General features: G+C 47.6%; 1 protein-coding gene across 4 annotated transcripts in view; it reads left to right on the top strand.

Annotated features, from left to right (window-relative positions):
• Positions 1-12,887, top strand: part of PATJ (PATJ crumbs cell polarity complex component) — a 141,031-nt gene extending 128,144 nt beyond the window's left edge. For 3 of the 4 annotated variants that reach the window (XM_030226602.2, XM_030226601.2, XM_018912523.3), the window contains 7 exons: positions 333-450; positions 2,077-2,117; positions 2,375-2,497; positions 3,569-3,673; positions 6,981-7,084; positions 8,561-8,684; positions 10,312-12,887. In XM_030226602.2, coding sequence (XP_030082462.2) covers positions 333-450; positions 2,077-2,117; positions 2,375-2,497; positions 3,569-3,673; positions 6,981-7,084; positions 8,561-8,684; positions 10,312-10,458 — 762 coding nt within the window. In that variant the 3' untranslated portion in view covers positions 10,459-12,887. The remainder of the gene's footprint in view (positions 1-332; positions 451-2,076; positions 2,118-2,374; positions 2,498-3,568; positions 3,674-6,980; positions 7,085-8,560; positions 8,685-10,311) is intronic. The other variant, XM_030226603.2, reaches the window with a different exon arrangement.
• Positions 12,888-14,521: the final 1,634 nt, after the last annotated feature.

Genomic DNA, 14,521 nt, shown 5'->3' with positions numbered 1-14,521 from the left:
GTGAGCAGCACCACAGGATCACTGGGGTTGGAAAACCCCTCTGAGACCATCAAATCCAGCCATTCCCCAGCACTGCCAAGCCCAGTACTAACCCCTGTCCTGAGTGCCACGTCCACACATCTGTTAGATCCCTGCAGGAGTGGTGACTTCACCTCCACAGGGAGATTTTGGTCAGTTCCCCCTCCCAGAGGGGTTCGCACTTGCGTGGCCAATGTGGCATTTCCAGCGTGGCTGGCACAGAGCACAGCTGCTCCCATCTGTCACAAGGTCTGGTTTAAAAGTTCACTTTTGGGTTTGACTCATGGGTTTTTGTTCTTTATTTTCACCCTCAGGCCAGCCAGCAGAGTGTCCACAGCCACTTCCACCCCGCGCTCGCTCCCGTCTTCTCCACCCTGCAGAACTTTGTCAGCACAAAAAGATCCTCAGCAGACACGTCCCAGAGAAGCTCAGGTACAAACTGGGCAGCTGTCAGAACAGCTGAGTGGGATTTGCTTTGTACCCTGCAGCTTTGAAAGCCAAACTGAGCACTCAAGTCTGCCTTTCCTGCCCAGCCTCCCCCAAGATGCCCCACGGATGTTTTTAGGAGCCCAGCACTTCCCAGAAGATGCCATTATTTTTATGTCTGCTGCAGGAGGAGTGGTCCCTCTGTTTGAAGTGCAGAATTCCTGTGCCCTGCCAGGAATTCCCCTTGTCAGAGCCTTAGCACGGGCATGGTTCTCACATTAGGAATGGTTTTCTCAGGGAATAAAGCTGCCACCACTTCATTTATATCTTTGGTGCTCCTGAGTGCATAAAGGGGTGTTTTGTAATGAGGAAGTCACAGTGCCCAGTTTGCAGTTTGCAGGTTTAGAGAGTGTTAAAATCCACAGCCTGCAGCAGCCTGGGGAGAGTTGCTCCAGGATTTGGGAATCTTTGCTCACATCTGACTATGGGCAGGAGGAGAAGATATTTCTTCTGCTGGTCTGCAGGCACTGCAGGAGCCTGGTGGCTTTTGGGCCTCCTTCCTGGTGCTGTCTGGACAGGTCCTGCAGCACTGGGCATCTCCTGACCCTCCTTTGGGGTCCCCAGGGCTGGGCTGCCCAGTGCCACAGCTGTCCTGGTCCTCCTGCCCAGGCACACCTGCATGGACGTGGGGAGTGCTGGTTTGGGGGGTAAGAATGGTGGAATTTTGGAGGAGATTTACTCTGCCAGCCTTCTAGTTTCATTAAAGCTGATACAGTTGGGGGTGGCTGTAGCAGAGCTCAGGACCTGACTACACCATCAGCTTGTTGGGCTGAAAAAGTTGCAGTTTGAACTGAGCTCTGAAGTCTCTCTTTGCCTTTTTCCTTTACTTTCCCTTCTCCTCTCTTCTCTTCCCTTCCCCCTTTCCCACTTTCCCCTTTCTCTTTTCCCTGTTCTTTTTTTCCTCTTCCCCTTTTCCTTTCCCTCTCGCCTTTGTTACCTTGCCCTTTTCCTTCCCCTCATCCTTATTCCCTTCCCCCTTTCCTTCCCCCTTTCCTTCCCCCTTTCCTTCCCCTTTTCCTTCCCCTTTTCCTTCCCCTTTTCTTTCCCCTTTTCCTTCCCCTTTTCCTTCCCCTTTTCCCTCCCCTTTCCCAGTATTTTGAGTACATTTTCACACCCTTTTACTGGATGCACACCAACCTGACCTCCTGCCTGTCCATTATTTTCCAACACAGCACAAAGGGGCAGAGGAGATCCCTGGAACTGCCCCATTCCCAGGGCCCTTTGTGCAAGGCCGCTGTGATTTAGGAATAATAATGCAATCTTTAATTGAGTGAAGGCACAATAGGGCTGTTCTCCAGGCTGGCAGAGTGCTGCAGTGCCCCAGATTGTGCCTGGGCTACAATGGGAGTCAGGGTGACACCGGGAGGGATTACAGCACATTCATCCTTCCTCCTCCTCCTCCTCCTCCTCCTCCTCACGTGGGCAGCACTGCCTGCCTTGGCACAGGAAGGCTCCACTCCTGCCTGGTGATAACTCTGCCTAGGCAGCAAGGGACTGCTGTCACCTGACAGTGTTATCTCTTAATTTTATTATCTCTTAATTACAGAAGCTAATTGTTTGTTTCTTTATTAGGAGGAGCCGATATGGGCCCGAGGACTGTGGAGATAACAAGGGTCAGTGAGTTGCTTTCTACCCATTCACAAAGCCAGCTCCTTCCACTGAAATTGTTCATTTTGCAGCATTTCTCTCGAGTCAAGCTGCATGATTTGTGTTTGCACCTGGGGTGGGATGTGTGCCTGTGCTTTGGGTGAGGAGATGTGTGTGTCAGACCCATTTTCTCCTGCTCCACCTACCAAAACACTCAGTTCCTGCCATGCCCTGCCCTCTGCCAGGTGCCCCTGCTGCAGATGGTTCTTTTGCTGTGTTCCAGGGCCCTTATGATGCCCTGGGTGTCAGCATAGCAGGAGGGAAGGGCAGTCCCCTGGGAGACATTCCCATCTTCATCGCCATGATCCAGGCCAGCGGAGTGGCTGCTCGCACACAGAGGCTCAGAGTGAGTACAGGGGCCCTCTTAGCTCCTAATATTTCCCAATATTAGGAAATATTAGGCCCCTAATATTTCTTGTTTCATCTCTCATGTGTCTCTTGAAGCCTCAAGCACTTCTGCATCTGCTGTCACTGATGATCTCTCACAGACTTCTCTGCCTCAATTTTTATAAAAGCAAAACAACAACAACAAAAAGCACCCCAAAAAACAAACCTGCCCTTCTCTTCCCATCTTGGCAATTGCTGCCCATATTGGGAAAGTGATGTACAGAGAAAGAGCTTAAATGCATTTTTGGTGGTCATGGGATGTCTGTGTTCATCCAGACCCAGGCAGGGCAGCAGAGGCCCTCTGGACACCACAGGTATTTTGGGAACTCCAGACTGGGCATCATTTAGAGCTCCTGCCAGGTAGGAACCAGATCAGAAAGGAGTTGTTTGATCTTAAATAAACAGCAACACGAAGCACTTGAGTCAGACCCACAGCACGTGGGGGTTTCCAGCCATGGTCACGGTGAACTCTCCAGTTTTGGAGAGAGTCTCAAGGAATTATGAGGATTGAAAAGAGTTTATTATGCAGCTCCACCTGCTTTGGCCCATGAGATTCATTAGGACATGCTGCTACACTCCTGCCTTGTCTCTGATGGCATGAAACAATGGCAGGGTCGAGATCATTTTTGTGTGTAGGAAGAAGAAATCATCCAGGTTAATTGGATTAATATCAGAAGTTCCTTCTCTCCCATGCAGCATTCAGCACGTGCTTACAAGGTCTGGAAGAATATGAACTTGTCTGCACATTCAGACACAAATGAATCCTTTCTGGATGGGAGGACAGAGAGAAAATCTCCCTCCCTCTCTGCTTGCAAATAGAAAGAGCAGAATACAACCCATCTTTGTTTTCTCTGATCATATTGTTAGTGTTAAAAAAAGAATGGGAAATGATCACTGGCAGTGCAGAATCCTCACAAAAGGGATCCTGCAGAAGAGAAGCATGACTGTGCAGTGCCAAGTTCACGAGGAATTTTAAGCATTCTTAATTTTCCCTAATGCTGGTAATTTTCCATTGCTGTTGTACTTTCAGGTTGGAGATCGGATTGTCAGCATTAATGGGCAACCTTTGGATGGGCTGTCTCATGCAGATGCAGTTAATCTACTAAAGAATGCTTATGGGAGCATTATCCTGCAGGTATGGTGATAAATTGAACATGCAGCTGCAGCAGGGTAGATAAATGGCATTCAGGAAGGGGAAAAAAAAAAAAACCAGAAAAACCCTGAGCATCCCTGGCATAAGGCATCACAGAATTGCAGGGTGCTTTGCTGCTGGGAATTACACAGAAGGAGAGCAAGAAATCATTTCCATTCAAAAACTCTTTATTGCCATTCACACAGGCTCTATAAAAGCATAACAAAGGGAACAAAATAACTTGTTGCCACACGTGATAAATCAACAAGCTCCCAAGTTGTGGGTTGTTGTTGTTTTTTTTTTAATTGGAAGTTAACTAGGAACAAGAAAATGTGTGTGTGTGCTTGTGATGTAATGAGACAGGGACCCACAGGGTGATTTCCTTGTCCGTGGAAGAAATTCTAGCAGAATTTGGGAAAAATGATGGCATCAGCACTGAGACAGAGCTGCCTGGAACTGATTGTTCATCAGGTAAAGGATGAAAACAGTGAAGAGAGAAAACAGAGCTGTCACTGCTGTGTTTCTCTGAAAGAGACATCCTCTGCCACATTGCTTCTGATTGCTGCCTGCCACTGTGTTGATCCACAGTTTATTTTTATGTTTACACAAAGAAGTGGGGAAATTACTTGCCAGTTAGAATTCCAAATCCTCCTCGTTTGCAGAATTATTGCAACAATTGGAAGACACCACTAAAATCTGCTCTTAACTCTCTTTATCATCACAGCATTTTGGATTGGAACTCATCCTGAGGGACTTGTGCAAGCTTCCTGCTTGTATTATGACACAAGTGTGACTATAAAAAACCAGGGGTGAGGGGGGGAAGAAAAAAGAGGCAATGAAATGATAATAAACTTAGTTTGAGACTTGCTCATTCTCTGTTTTGTCTGTCCATGAACTGCTGACCCAGTAAGTGATGAGCCAGTTCCAGAGCAGATGGTGTTTTGTGCAGTTCCATTGAAGTCAGAGGAAACACACAGATTCACACCAGCTGAGGATTCTCTGTTAAATTATAGTTATCATATTGTTACTAACGTTGAGTAATTTCACTTTTCATGTCAACAGTGTTCCCTGAATAGAAAATGAAAGCTTGCTGCAGAACCCAAAATTGCTCATCTTGAAAGCTGTAATACAGCTCAATATTGCACCTCATGATGGATTTAAAAATATTCCTGATGGGGCACTCTGGCACTGGGTCGCTCACAGAAACCAAGAGCTTCTTCTAGAAATGCCACTGGGTCAAAGAGCTTCTTCTGGAAGTGCCTTTGGGCCTGTCAGTTGGCTGTTTTTCTTCTTCTGAGCATTCTGCCTCATTAAAATGAGCTTGGTGCTGTTCACAGATGATAGAGGTTTGTTGGGATAGAACAGAGGCTGTTTGCCTCCATTGAAAATCTGCTCTAGGAAGGTGGGGTGTTGTATTTCAACATCTGGAGTGGTGTCAGAGCCTGGTGTGGTTCCCTTCCCCACCAAGCACAGGAACCTCTCCACCACCAAACTGCTCTTTTTTAACCAAAACACCCCAAAAGGAGCAACCCTGTCTCTGTGATGATCAGGAGTGGTGTGCCATGAAGTAATTCTGTTTATTATCAGGGTGGAGCCTGTCGTGGCAGACTGCTCTGAGAGGTCAGATAATTGTGTTCAGTGGGGTGGAAAGGCTTTTTGTGGGAACATCCTGGGAAGGAGTTTGCAAATGCTGCTTGCAAATGGGAGATTAAGGTCTCAGGGGAACAATCATCCCTCTCAGCTGTTTTGATGCCTTGGTTTAATTTAATTTCTTTTCTGCAGGTGTAGTAATGAGATAAGGGGGAGCTTTTTTACAAGGTTGTTGAACCCTGATGTGTTCTTGCTGCCAGCTGAAGATTTTTGAATATAGATTTGGTTTTACCCTCGTTTTATCGAGTAACAACAACAAAAAACATGACAAATCCTGGCTGGAATTCCTTACTCTGATGCCACAGGAAGGGAGCCTTGGTGGGGTCTGTGCTGGCTGAGCCAGGTGCTGTTCTCATCTGCTGGACCCCCTTCCTTTGGGGCATCCTGGAACCCGAGTCCTGGGATGCAGAATTTGCATGGAAACCTCCTGGCTCCATCACCCTCTTGGCTCCAAATGGTTGGGGAAGAGGGAAATATTGCTGTGGAAGAATTGTGAGCACTCAGTTAAAACAGATTTATAGAACAAATTTCTTCCTTTGAAAAGGGAGGCTTTCCTTAAAGCCAAGTTCACAGCAACGAGTGGAAGAAGTACCTGCCCACTTTGATAAAAGAGGGCCACAGCTAGAGGAAAAATTGGAATTGTGCTTCCTGGCTGCTCTTCACTGTGTCTGAGCTGAACTCCTGTGCTGCAGTAAATGTCAGGCAGAGAAGAATGTCTCAGAGGGAGATGGAGTTAGGGGATAACCACAGCATGGACTTGTTGGGAAATTGATGTCCTTTCAGCTGTAAATACTTCAAACCACTTGGTGGTGGTTTCTTCGAAAAATTTCCAGGAAAAAAAAGTAAATAAAAAATCAGCATCAATGAATTAAAAATAAAGTTAATGCCAGGGCCCTCACTATTCTCAGAGAAGGAATTCCTGTCCAATCTCCCATCCAGCCCTGCCCTCTGGCAGCGGGAGCCATTCCCTGGGTCCTGTCCCTCCAGCCCTTGTCCCCAGTCCCTCTCCAGCTCTCCTGGAGCCCCTTCAGGCTCTGGAAGGGGCTCTGAGTTCTCTCTGGATCCCTCTCCAGGTGAACACCCCCAGCTCTCCCAGCCTAGAGAAAGAAACCTTTCCATGAAAACCTTTTCCATAGAAAGGTGCTCCAGCCCTCAGAGCATCATTCAGGATGTTTTCAGAATAATGGAGGACCCAGAATTGGGAAGTTGAACAATCCAGTTTGTTTTCAGGCTCAAAATTCAGAGAAGTCAAACCCAAGGATTAATTTGTCCCCTGCTCATCAAGCAAACCAGTCTGAGGCATTTCAGGGGTTTTGCCCAATGGTCCCTTGGATCTTGGTGTTCTCTTAAAGGTTGTGGTGGTTTCTTTCAAGACCAGTCCTGGACCCCTTGTGCGGGCTCTTTCCTTGGAAAAGCAGCCTTTTTCTCTGGGTTACCTAGAAAGACTCTTCCCCTTTGCCCAGAGCCTGACTGATGGTCTTGGGAGGGCAAGAGAAGCTTCAGAGCAAAATCTGAACCCTCAGAAAAGTGGCTGCTCTTACCTGAAAGTGTGGAACCAGTGGAGATTCAAGAGAACAGAACTTGGTTTTAAAGTTTGCTTGGGGAAAAAAGCCAACAGCTGATTTTCCAACCTGTGTTTCCTTGCATCCCTCTTGCCCAGGTGGTGGCAGACACCAACATCAGTGCCATTGCCAGCCAGCTGGAGAGCATGTCCACGGGCTGCAGCCTCAACCTGCCCTCTGAGCATCCCTCCGAGGACCCTGAGTGAGTTCCTGCTCTCCTGCAGAGCTGGGGTGGATTCCTGGGCTAGGGAAAGGCTTCAAGGAGGTCTCTCCCACTGCTTCTCTCTCTACTTTTCCATCACCTTTACACTGAAAGCTTTGTGACCTTCCCCAAGCTGATGGTGGGCTCCTGTCTGTCTTTGCCTGCTGACAGAAATTGCTTGAGTCAATAAGCACAGAATGTGTTTCCAAGCACTATTTCTGGGTGGTTTTCAAGGAAAAGAATCCCTTTTCTTCCCTAATGTTGTGCTTTTCTTCCCTAATGTTTCTGCCCTTGTCCATTGGCTTCATCTGGAAGGAGTTCTGGTCACAGCAATTTGAAATAATTTGGTATTGGCAGACTGATGCCAAAGGTGTTAAAGACACCTCACAAAACATGTCCCAGGACCTTGTCTTTTCAATCTTTATACTTTATGAGTCAAAAAAATCCAATTAAAATCATTCCTGCTTGCAGCACTTGTGTGTGGTGATGGAAGTTGGAGGTCCAGCCCTGCCATCCGTCATTCTCCATCGTGTGCTTTTCTCACTGTAGCATCCCAGTCACCACTCTGAAATTAATTTATTCTCCATTTCAGCTCATCATTTTCATTATGTTCTCCATTTTCATTCTGTGGTTCATTCTATTTATTTTGAAGAGGGTTCTATTGATTTCCTCAGGAGGGTTGAGTGTAAAAGTTGAGCTCTTTGTGCTGCATTCTGTGGTCTTACAATGTGAGATACTGGTTTCATTGCTGCTCCCAAAGGAGAACTGCTTGCTTTACAAAAGGATTTGAATTCTTTTTTCATATCAAATCAGCAGGGAAATTTGGAGGTGAAAATATGAAGCAGAATTAGGTAAATCCTAAAAAATGCATAGATATTACTCAGCTTGGGCTGCACCTTCAGAGAGGTGGAAGATGCCAAATGATTTTCATGGAATCATGGAATGGTTTAGGTTGGAAAAGCCCTGTCAGATCATCAAGTCCAACTGTCCCCAAGTGCCCCATCCACACAGGGCTGGGGACTCCAGCACTGCCCTGGGCAGCTGGGCCAATGCCTGACCACCCTCTGTCCACAGCAGTTCTTTCTCCACACATAGAAACTGCTAATTTCAAATTTGGGATGGATAAATTCATATCAGTGCTCAAAATTCCACCCAGAAAAATCTTGCTTTGCTCAGTGTAGGCAGAGGAAACCCCTGAAGAGTTCAGGCTCCAGCCAATGAGCTCTGGAGCTATGAGCACAGGCATGTGGGTATAATACAACTCTTTAAAATCATTTTTTTTGCACGTGAGGAGCTGGAGCACACGGAGCAGCCTTTAGACCCTGGGCTTTGCAGGAATGTTCCAGTGCAAGGGTCATGCTTTGTGACTGTGTGAAAAAACCTCGTGGTAGATCAATGTCTGTGTAAGTGTTCCTTCTGCACCAAGTCCCCAGAGACAGACACTGCTTATCTAAGTGATATTTATTGTGTTTTCAGAGCACCTCAGCCTAAGATTATTACTTTGGAGAAAGGCTCTGATGGACTGGGATTTAGTATTGTAGGGGGGTATGGAAGTCCCCATGGAGACCTGCCCATTTATGTCAAGACTATATTTGCCAAGGTATCCTTTATTTTTTGCTTTCTTGCCTTTTTTTTCTGTATTATCTTTAAAAGTAAACCTAAGATTTGGCTTGGTTAATGTATTATGTAGCAAAAAAGCAAAATGTACTGTCTGAGTAGGTTGCTGTGAGTTAGTGGACCCAGAACTCCTAGCTGGCTTCTCAGTTTATATTTCATATTTCTGATGGCTGAAACAAGACACTTTGTCTCAGCAAAATTGCTCTGTGTACTTGGGAAACTTGGGTTTGTGCATTAAAATATTTATAAGGCAGTTTTCTCTCTGTAAATCTGTGAGAGATTTCCAGGAGGTATTGAAGGCATCTTTTTTCCCCACTGTGCAGGAGTGAGGAAATTTCAGAGATGCTGTATCCTGATGAAAAAACAGGAATTAGCCCATCTCTGATCCCAGCCCTGAGTGTCTGGGGGGATTGGGGGTCCCTGCCAGCTACAGAGAATCATAATACAGAATATTGTGGGAGGGAGATAGGCCCCTTTTCCCACCCATCCTCTCCTCAAAATGAGCCAGCAAGACTTGTCAGGCATTGCCACACGAGGGGAGTTGGAAATGGAAGGGGAGGGAAGAAAACCAGTGGGAATTAGGAATATTTGCCATAAAATAATTGTGGAGTCTGTCATGTGCAGCTGCTTGCCCTGTGCCTGCTGGGTGTCACTTGTGGCAGGGTAGGTGATGTAGCTGAGATAACTTTGAAGGTAAAGTAGGAGCCATGTCTCCTGCTCCTGCTCTTCTGGGGCTCAAACCACAAACACCTGGTATTTTTACAATTTGGAATGGTTAAAATATTGTGTCTTTTCACTGGTGCTTAGGGCTAAAAGTTTCTAGATGGGAGCATGACTGAGAAATCCTAAATGGAACCTGAAGTTCCTGCAGGTGGGGCAGAAAGAGACACTGTGAGCCAGCCCCTGGGCAGGCAGGGCTTGGGGTTTTGGTAACAGAACCTCCCTGAGGTGTCTGGAGGAGAGGAGCCATTTCTGAAGCTCTCTGGAAGCTTCCAGAACTGTCACAGAACTTTTTAGGGTTGGAAGAACCCTCTGAGATCACCGAGTCCAGCCGTGCCCCAAGAACTGCCAACCAATGTCCCCAAGTGCCACATCCACAGGGCTTTTAAATCCCTCCAAGGATGGGGACTCCACTGGGCAGTCTGCTCCAGTGCTTGGCACCTTTTGGTGACCAAAATGATCCCGATGTTCAACCTGAACAACCCGAGGCCATTTCTTCATCTCTGCTGGGGCTGGGGGCAGTGCCCAGGTTGGTTCCTTTTCCCTCCCCACTTTTTCAGCTGTTTCTCAGCCATGAGGCATGGAGTACAATTAAATGCTGCTTTAACAAGCCTCTCCATGATCATAAAATCCAGAACCAGTCTCCCCCTGGGCCTTTCTCCAGGGAAGAGCCAGCTCTGTCCCTGGGTGCATACCCTGGCAGGGTGGGCAGCGAGGGCGGCGGCGCTCGGGGGGAGCTCAGCGCTGTCATTTCTCCTGGCCCTGAGGGGTTCCCAGAGCTCCATCCCCCCATTTCTCCTGGCCCTGAGAGCTGCAGCCCCCACTCCAGGCAGCATTCCAGGCTGCAGGAGCCCGGGGGTGCCTCTCTGAGCCCCCGTTTGCCGTTGCAGGGCGCGGCGGCCGACGATGGACGGCTGAAACGCGGGGACCAGATCGTGGCCGTCAATGGGGAGGCCCTGGAAGGTGTCACCCACGACCAGGCCGTGGCCATCCTGAAACGCCAGAGGGGGACAGTGACCCTGACAGTGCTGTCCTGAGACAAACTGAGCTCTTTTAGGCCATCAGCAGAGCTGTCAAACACTGCCCAGCCCCAGCAGAGCCTGGAGCGGCGCTCCCGCTTCCCAGCGCGCGTCTCCAGCTTCATTCAGCCTCCCACCACTTTTCAGTCTTTCTCCCCGCCCTCCACGACTTCTGGTGGCTTCAGAGGTTTCCCTGGACAAGTTTTAATTAAGGAACTTCAAAGGACAGGACTGCTGTGCTTTATTTGAGGCCTCGGTTTGTCCCCGCTGCTCTGAACCCCGGCTGCGACTGCTGAACCTGGAACGGATTCGCACACAAAAGAGAATTTCAGATCATCAACTGATCTCATCTGAGGGGCAGAAATAAATGCAGAGTGACTTGTCATCTCACTCGTGATTTACTTATGCTAATTGTTCTTTCAAGTACGCCAGAAAACATTAGCAATGTAATTAAATTACCACTGTTCCAAATGATGAAATATCAAATTCTCCTCTGGGAAATTATTTGTGCTCGGCGCAGTAAGTCTGATAGTCAAATGTGAACTTCTCATGTTTATCTCTTTGGGTAGGTCTGTGGGAGTTAGTCAGAGGTAATTACTGTGATGTGTCAATTTGCAGCCTTTAGCATGAAAAATAAACGAGGGGAGAGGGGAAATTTATTTTTTTAGGCTTTTAAAATGTTTGAGCCTTTTCAGGTATTTAGGCAGCATGAACACCAACAGCGTAGCTCATTCTGTTCTAATTCTGTTTTTTAAGAAGAAATGTGCTGGTATATGCTAGGCATGTCGCATACAAAGGCAGTTGTTGTCGTGCCAAGCTGCAGCATAATTGTTTATCCTGAAACTTTAATGAAGACAAAAAGTTTGCTTTGGGAATGTGATCCTGTAGTTGTAGGAACGCTGGTGAGCAGTCCCTCCAGCTCGATGGAGTTCATCCTAACCACCAAACTGATGTACATTTCCAAGAGTCTCCCCAGGATCAGGTAGTGCAGGAAGGGCCTTTCATGGATCCTGGAGGATGCTCCTCTCTTGGGGCTGCCAGAGCCAATTTTGGGTAACACCAGGCACTAGCAGGCAGGGCTGGGATGATCTCCCCAGCCAGGTGCAGCAGTTTGGGATGAGGTTCCTCAACCCCCTGCAGCTCAGTTGAATCCCACAGCCAGTGTTTTGGGCTCTGGAGCCTTCCCAAGGCCAGTCCCACTCTGGGGTGCAGGAACGTTCAGCCAAAAGTTCCCACCCTCATTCCACATCCCAGCCATCAAGCAGTGATGATGTGAGAGTGGCCTTGGTGATTTAGCAGATGAGTTTGGCAGGCAGCTTCCTGGCAGTGCAAGGCATTGGGGGTTATTTTTCCTATCCAGAGCGGGAGGGGGTTTGGAGGAAGCAGCCCAGTCTGATTTGGAACTGTTTGGCATAATTTATAATGGTGATGTACCTGGGAGAAATGAAAGGGGGGTGGGGTCAGAACTGGCTGCTCATTTTGTGTGAAAAATTCCAGGAATTAAATGGAAAGAAGGTTGAAAATCTGCAGTATAATAACTGAGCAGTGCAGGGAGGTGTTAAAGGTGCAGCTGTTCTGTGTAATTGAGTGGAATTTTCCCCATTTTACATACAGGAATCAGTCCTGAAGCGAGATGAACTACATTGAGACAGGGATGCTGTGATAAGTTCTCATGGAAAAGGGTTTTCCTTATTTCCTTGGAAAGTTTTCCATAACTTTAGGTAATCACAAAGTGCATTTAGCCTGCTGGAACCATTGGTGGGTATTCCCTTAATAGTGCCTGGAAGAGACTTCTCATTTTCAGTGGATTCCCAGTGTCCTGTTTGATTTGCCAAGTGAGGTGTGAGTGGAATCCTGATGGCAGAGCACAGGGATATCTCCAGGTGTAGAAACCTGGAGAATTCTTAACAGACTGCTCTGGTTGCACAGGAGTTCAGGGTGAGGTGTGAGGTGTGGAATTTATCAACCAAAGGGAATGATTCTTCTGTCCTGGGTTTTTGTTTCCACCCTGAGACGTTGCCACATTTAATCCATGAAGTTGTCCATGGCTATTTATTAGCCTCTGATGCACATGCAGTTCATAGACATAAATAACAGAATTTATGGGCTGAGGCATTTTGCACTTCTCGTTGCTCAGAAGGAGAGAGAACATTTTCTGCTTCTTGTAATTTGCACTTTGTGTGTTCAAATATATTACTGCCAAAAAAAAAAAAAATTATATTGCAACTAATTGATAAACCAGTGACCTTGCTCCACGTGCAGGGCCAAGGCAGAGAATTCAGTTTGCACCATGCTTGTCTGGGTGGGGGTGTTCTGGTTTGTTTAAAACTTTATTTCTGTGCAAGGGAAAAAGCAAGTGAGCCTCCTGATTGTGTGTTTACGTGGATCAGTAAAAGGAGACCTTTTATGACTTCAAAGGTTCTAAATAAAGCTCGGTTGCATAAGTAGTTGTGCATTTGTTTTATTCTGTATTTTAATTGAAGTCAGTGTTAAAAGCTGATGTCCAGTTTAAACCTGCTCTGGCAAAACTTTTCCTCTGTTTCCTTGTGTTCTAAGGGTTCTCCTGCCTTGCTTTGAGGACTCAGGGAGCAGAGCCTTCACTTTAGAAGGGCCATGTGCTGTTCACAGTCCTTCCATCAGCCTCCTCACCTGGAGAGACCTGGAATAACCTGCTCTGGGCAGTGACAGCACCAGGAACCATCTCAGGGCTCTTGGCATTTCTTGGCCAGCTCATGAGCAGGTTATGATGTGGTGGTGGTGGCTGGGCTGGTGGGGCCAGCAGGTCAGCCTGGAGGGGTGAGGGACTCCACCTCATTATCCTGCAATGAGGAATCCCTGTAATGCCCCTAAACTCCCTGTAATTAATCCCATGGCAATTAGCACCCTGGGAGTGTGACATCCATGCAGCCTGTGGAGGTAAAGTGATTTTGCCAGGGTGGAGCAGTTAATGTCCCTCTGCCTGAAAGCACTGGAGAGAATTAATTTAGTGTCACACATGCATAAAACATCAGTTTTTACAGTTGTGCTCAGCGTGGATGTATAATTCCATGATCATCTTCCCCCACAGGGTCACATGTCTGGATATCTGGTTTGATGTCCAGGTTAAACACTGCCATGGTCATTATTACCCCTCTTAGTGGGGTTTGTTCCCCAAAATGCACATTCCTGTGATAGCTGCACCTGCTAGGATGGCAGCAAATCAGAGAGATCTGTGTTCTGCAGCATCCCAAATAGAAAAGGAACAAGGGTCACCCTGACTTTGCTTTTAGCCTTTTCCAGGTGAGCTCTGAGGGCTCTGCTGCCTTCCCAAGTCTGGTGGGGGTGAAGCAGAGTTTATTCCCAATTCCTGCACAAAAAGGGAAAAAATGCAGTGGTAGCATAAACTCTTTATTCCCTCTTTATTTAGGATCACAAATCCCAGACTGGGTTGGGTTGGGACTGACCTTAAAGCTCATCCCATTCCACCCCAGACAGGGACTTCCACCAGCCCAGGTTGCTCCAAGCCTGATCCAACCTAAGGGATTCCTGAGCAGTTAAAGAGCTCATGAGGAATGTTAAGTTTTCCAGGGCAGATATTTCCACATAAAGTTTTACAGTCCCATTTGAGAAGGATGAGAAAATCAGGGTAAAGATTCCTGGTTCTGGGTCTGCAAGGGAAGCACAGGGCCAGGGCAGGCTGCTGGCACATCCCCATGGACCCACTCCAGAGCCCAGGCAGGGAGAGCTGCCCAGCCCCAGCACGGCTCTGAGCTTTGTGCTCTGGATGCTTTTTCTGCTGAAATGGCACTAGATGGAGCAGTTGACAAAATATTGCATTTCTGCAGCCTTCTTGCAGGGCTGGAGGCCCAGCAGAGGGGCTGCCCCCAGGGATGCTCTGAGCATCTTCTCAGCCCAGCTCAGGACAGACAAACTCCCAGACTGAGCTGGCTCTTTCCCTGTGAACAGGGGGAGCTGCAAAGAGGACACACCTGGGTACAGCAACAGGAGATTTCTAGGAAAGGGAATCATGGCCTGTCCCACTCCTGCTGAAAGCTGCCCTCCATCCTGGCAAAGCCAGGGCAGGCTGGCCCTTCCCCAGCGA

The sequence above is a fragment of the Serinus canaria genome, chromosome 8 (assembly GCF_022539315.1).
Source record: "Serinus canaria isolate serCan28SL12 chromosome 8, serCan2020, whole genome shotgun sequence".
NCBI classification, from domain to species: domain Eukaryota; kingdom Metazoa; phylum Chordata; class Aves; order Passeriformes; family Fringillidae; genus Serinus; species Serinus canaria.
The sequence above is the reverse complement of the archived record's forward strand: the minus strand, read 5'-3'. Positions and strand labels throughout refer to the sequence as shown.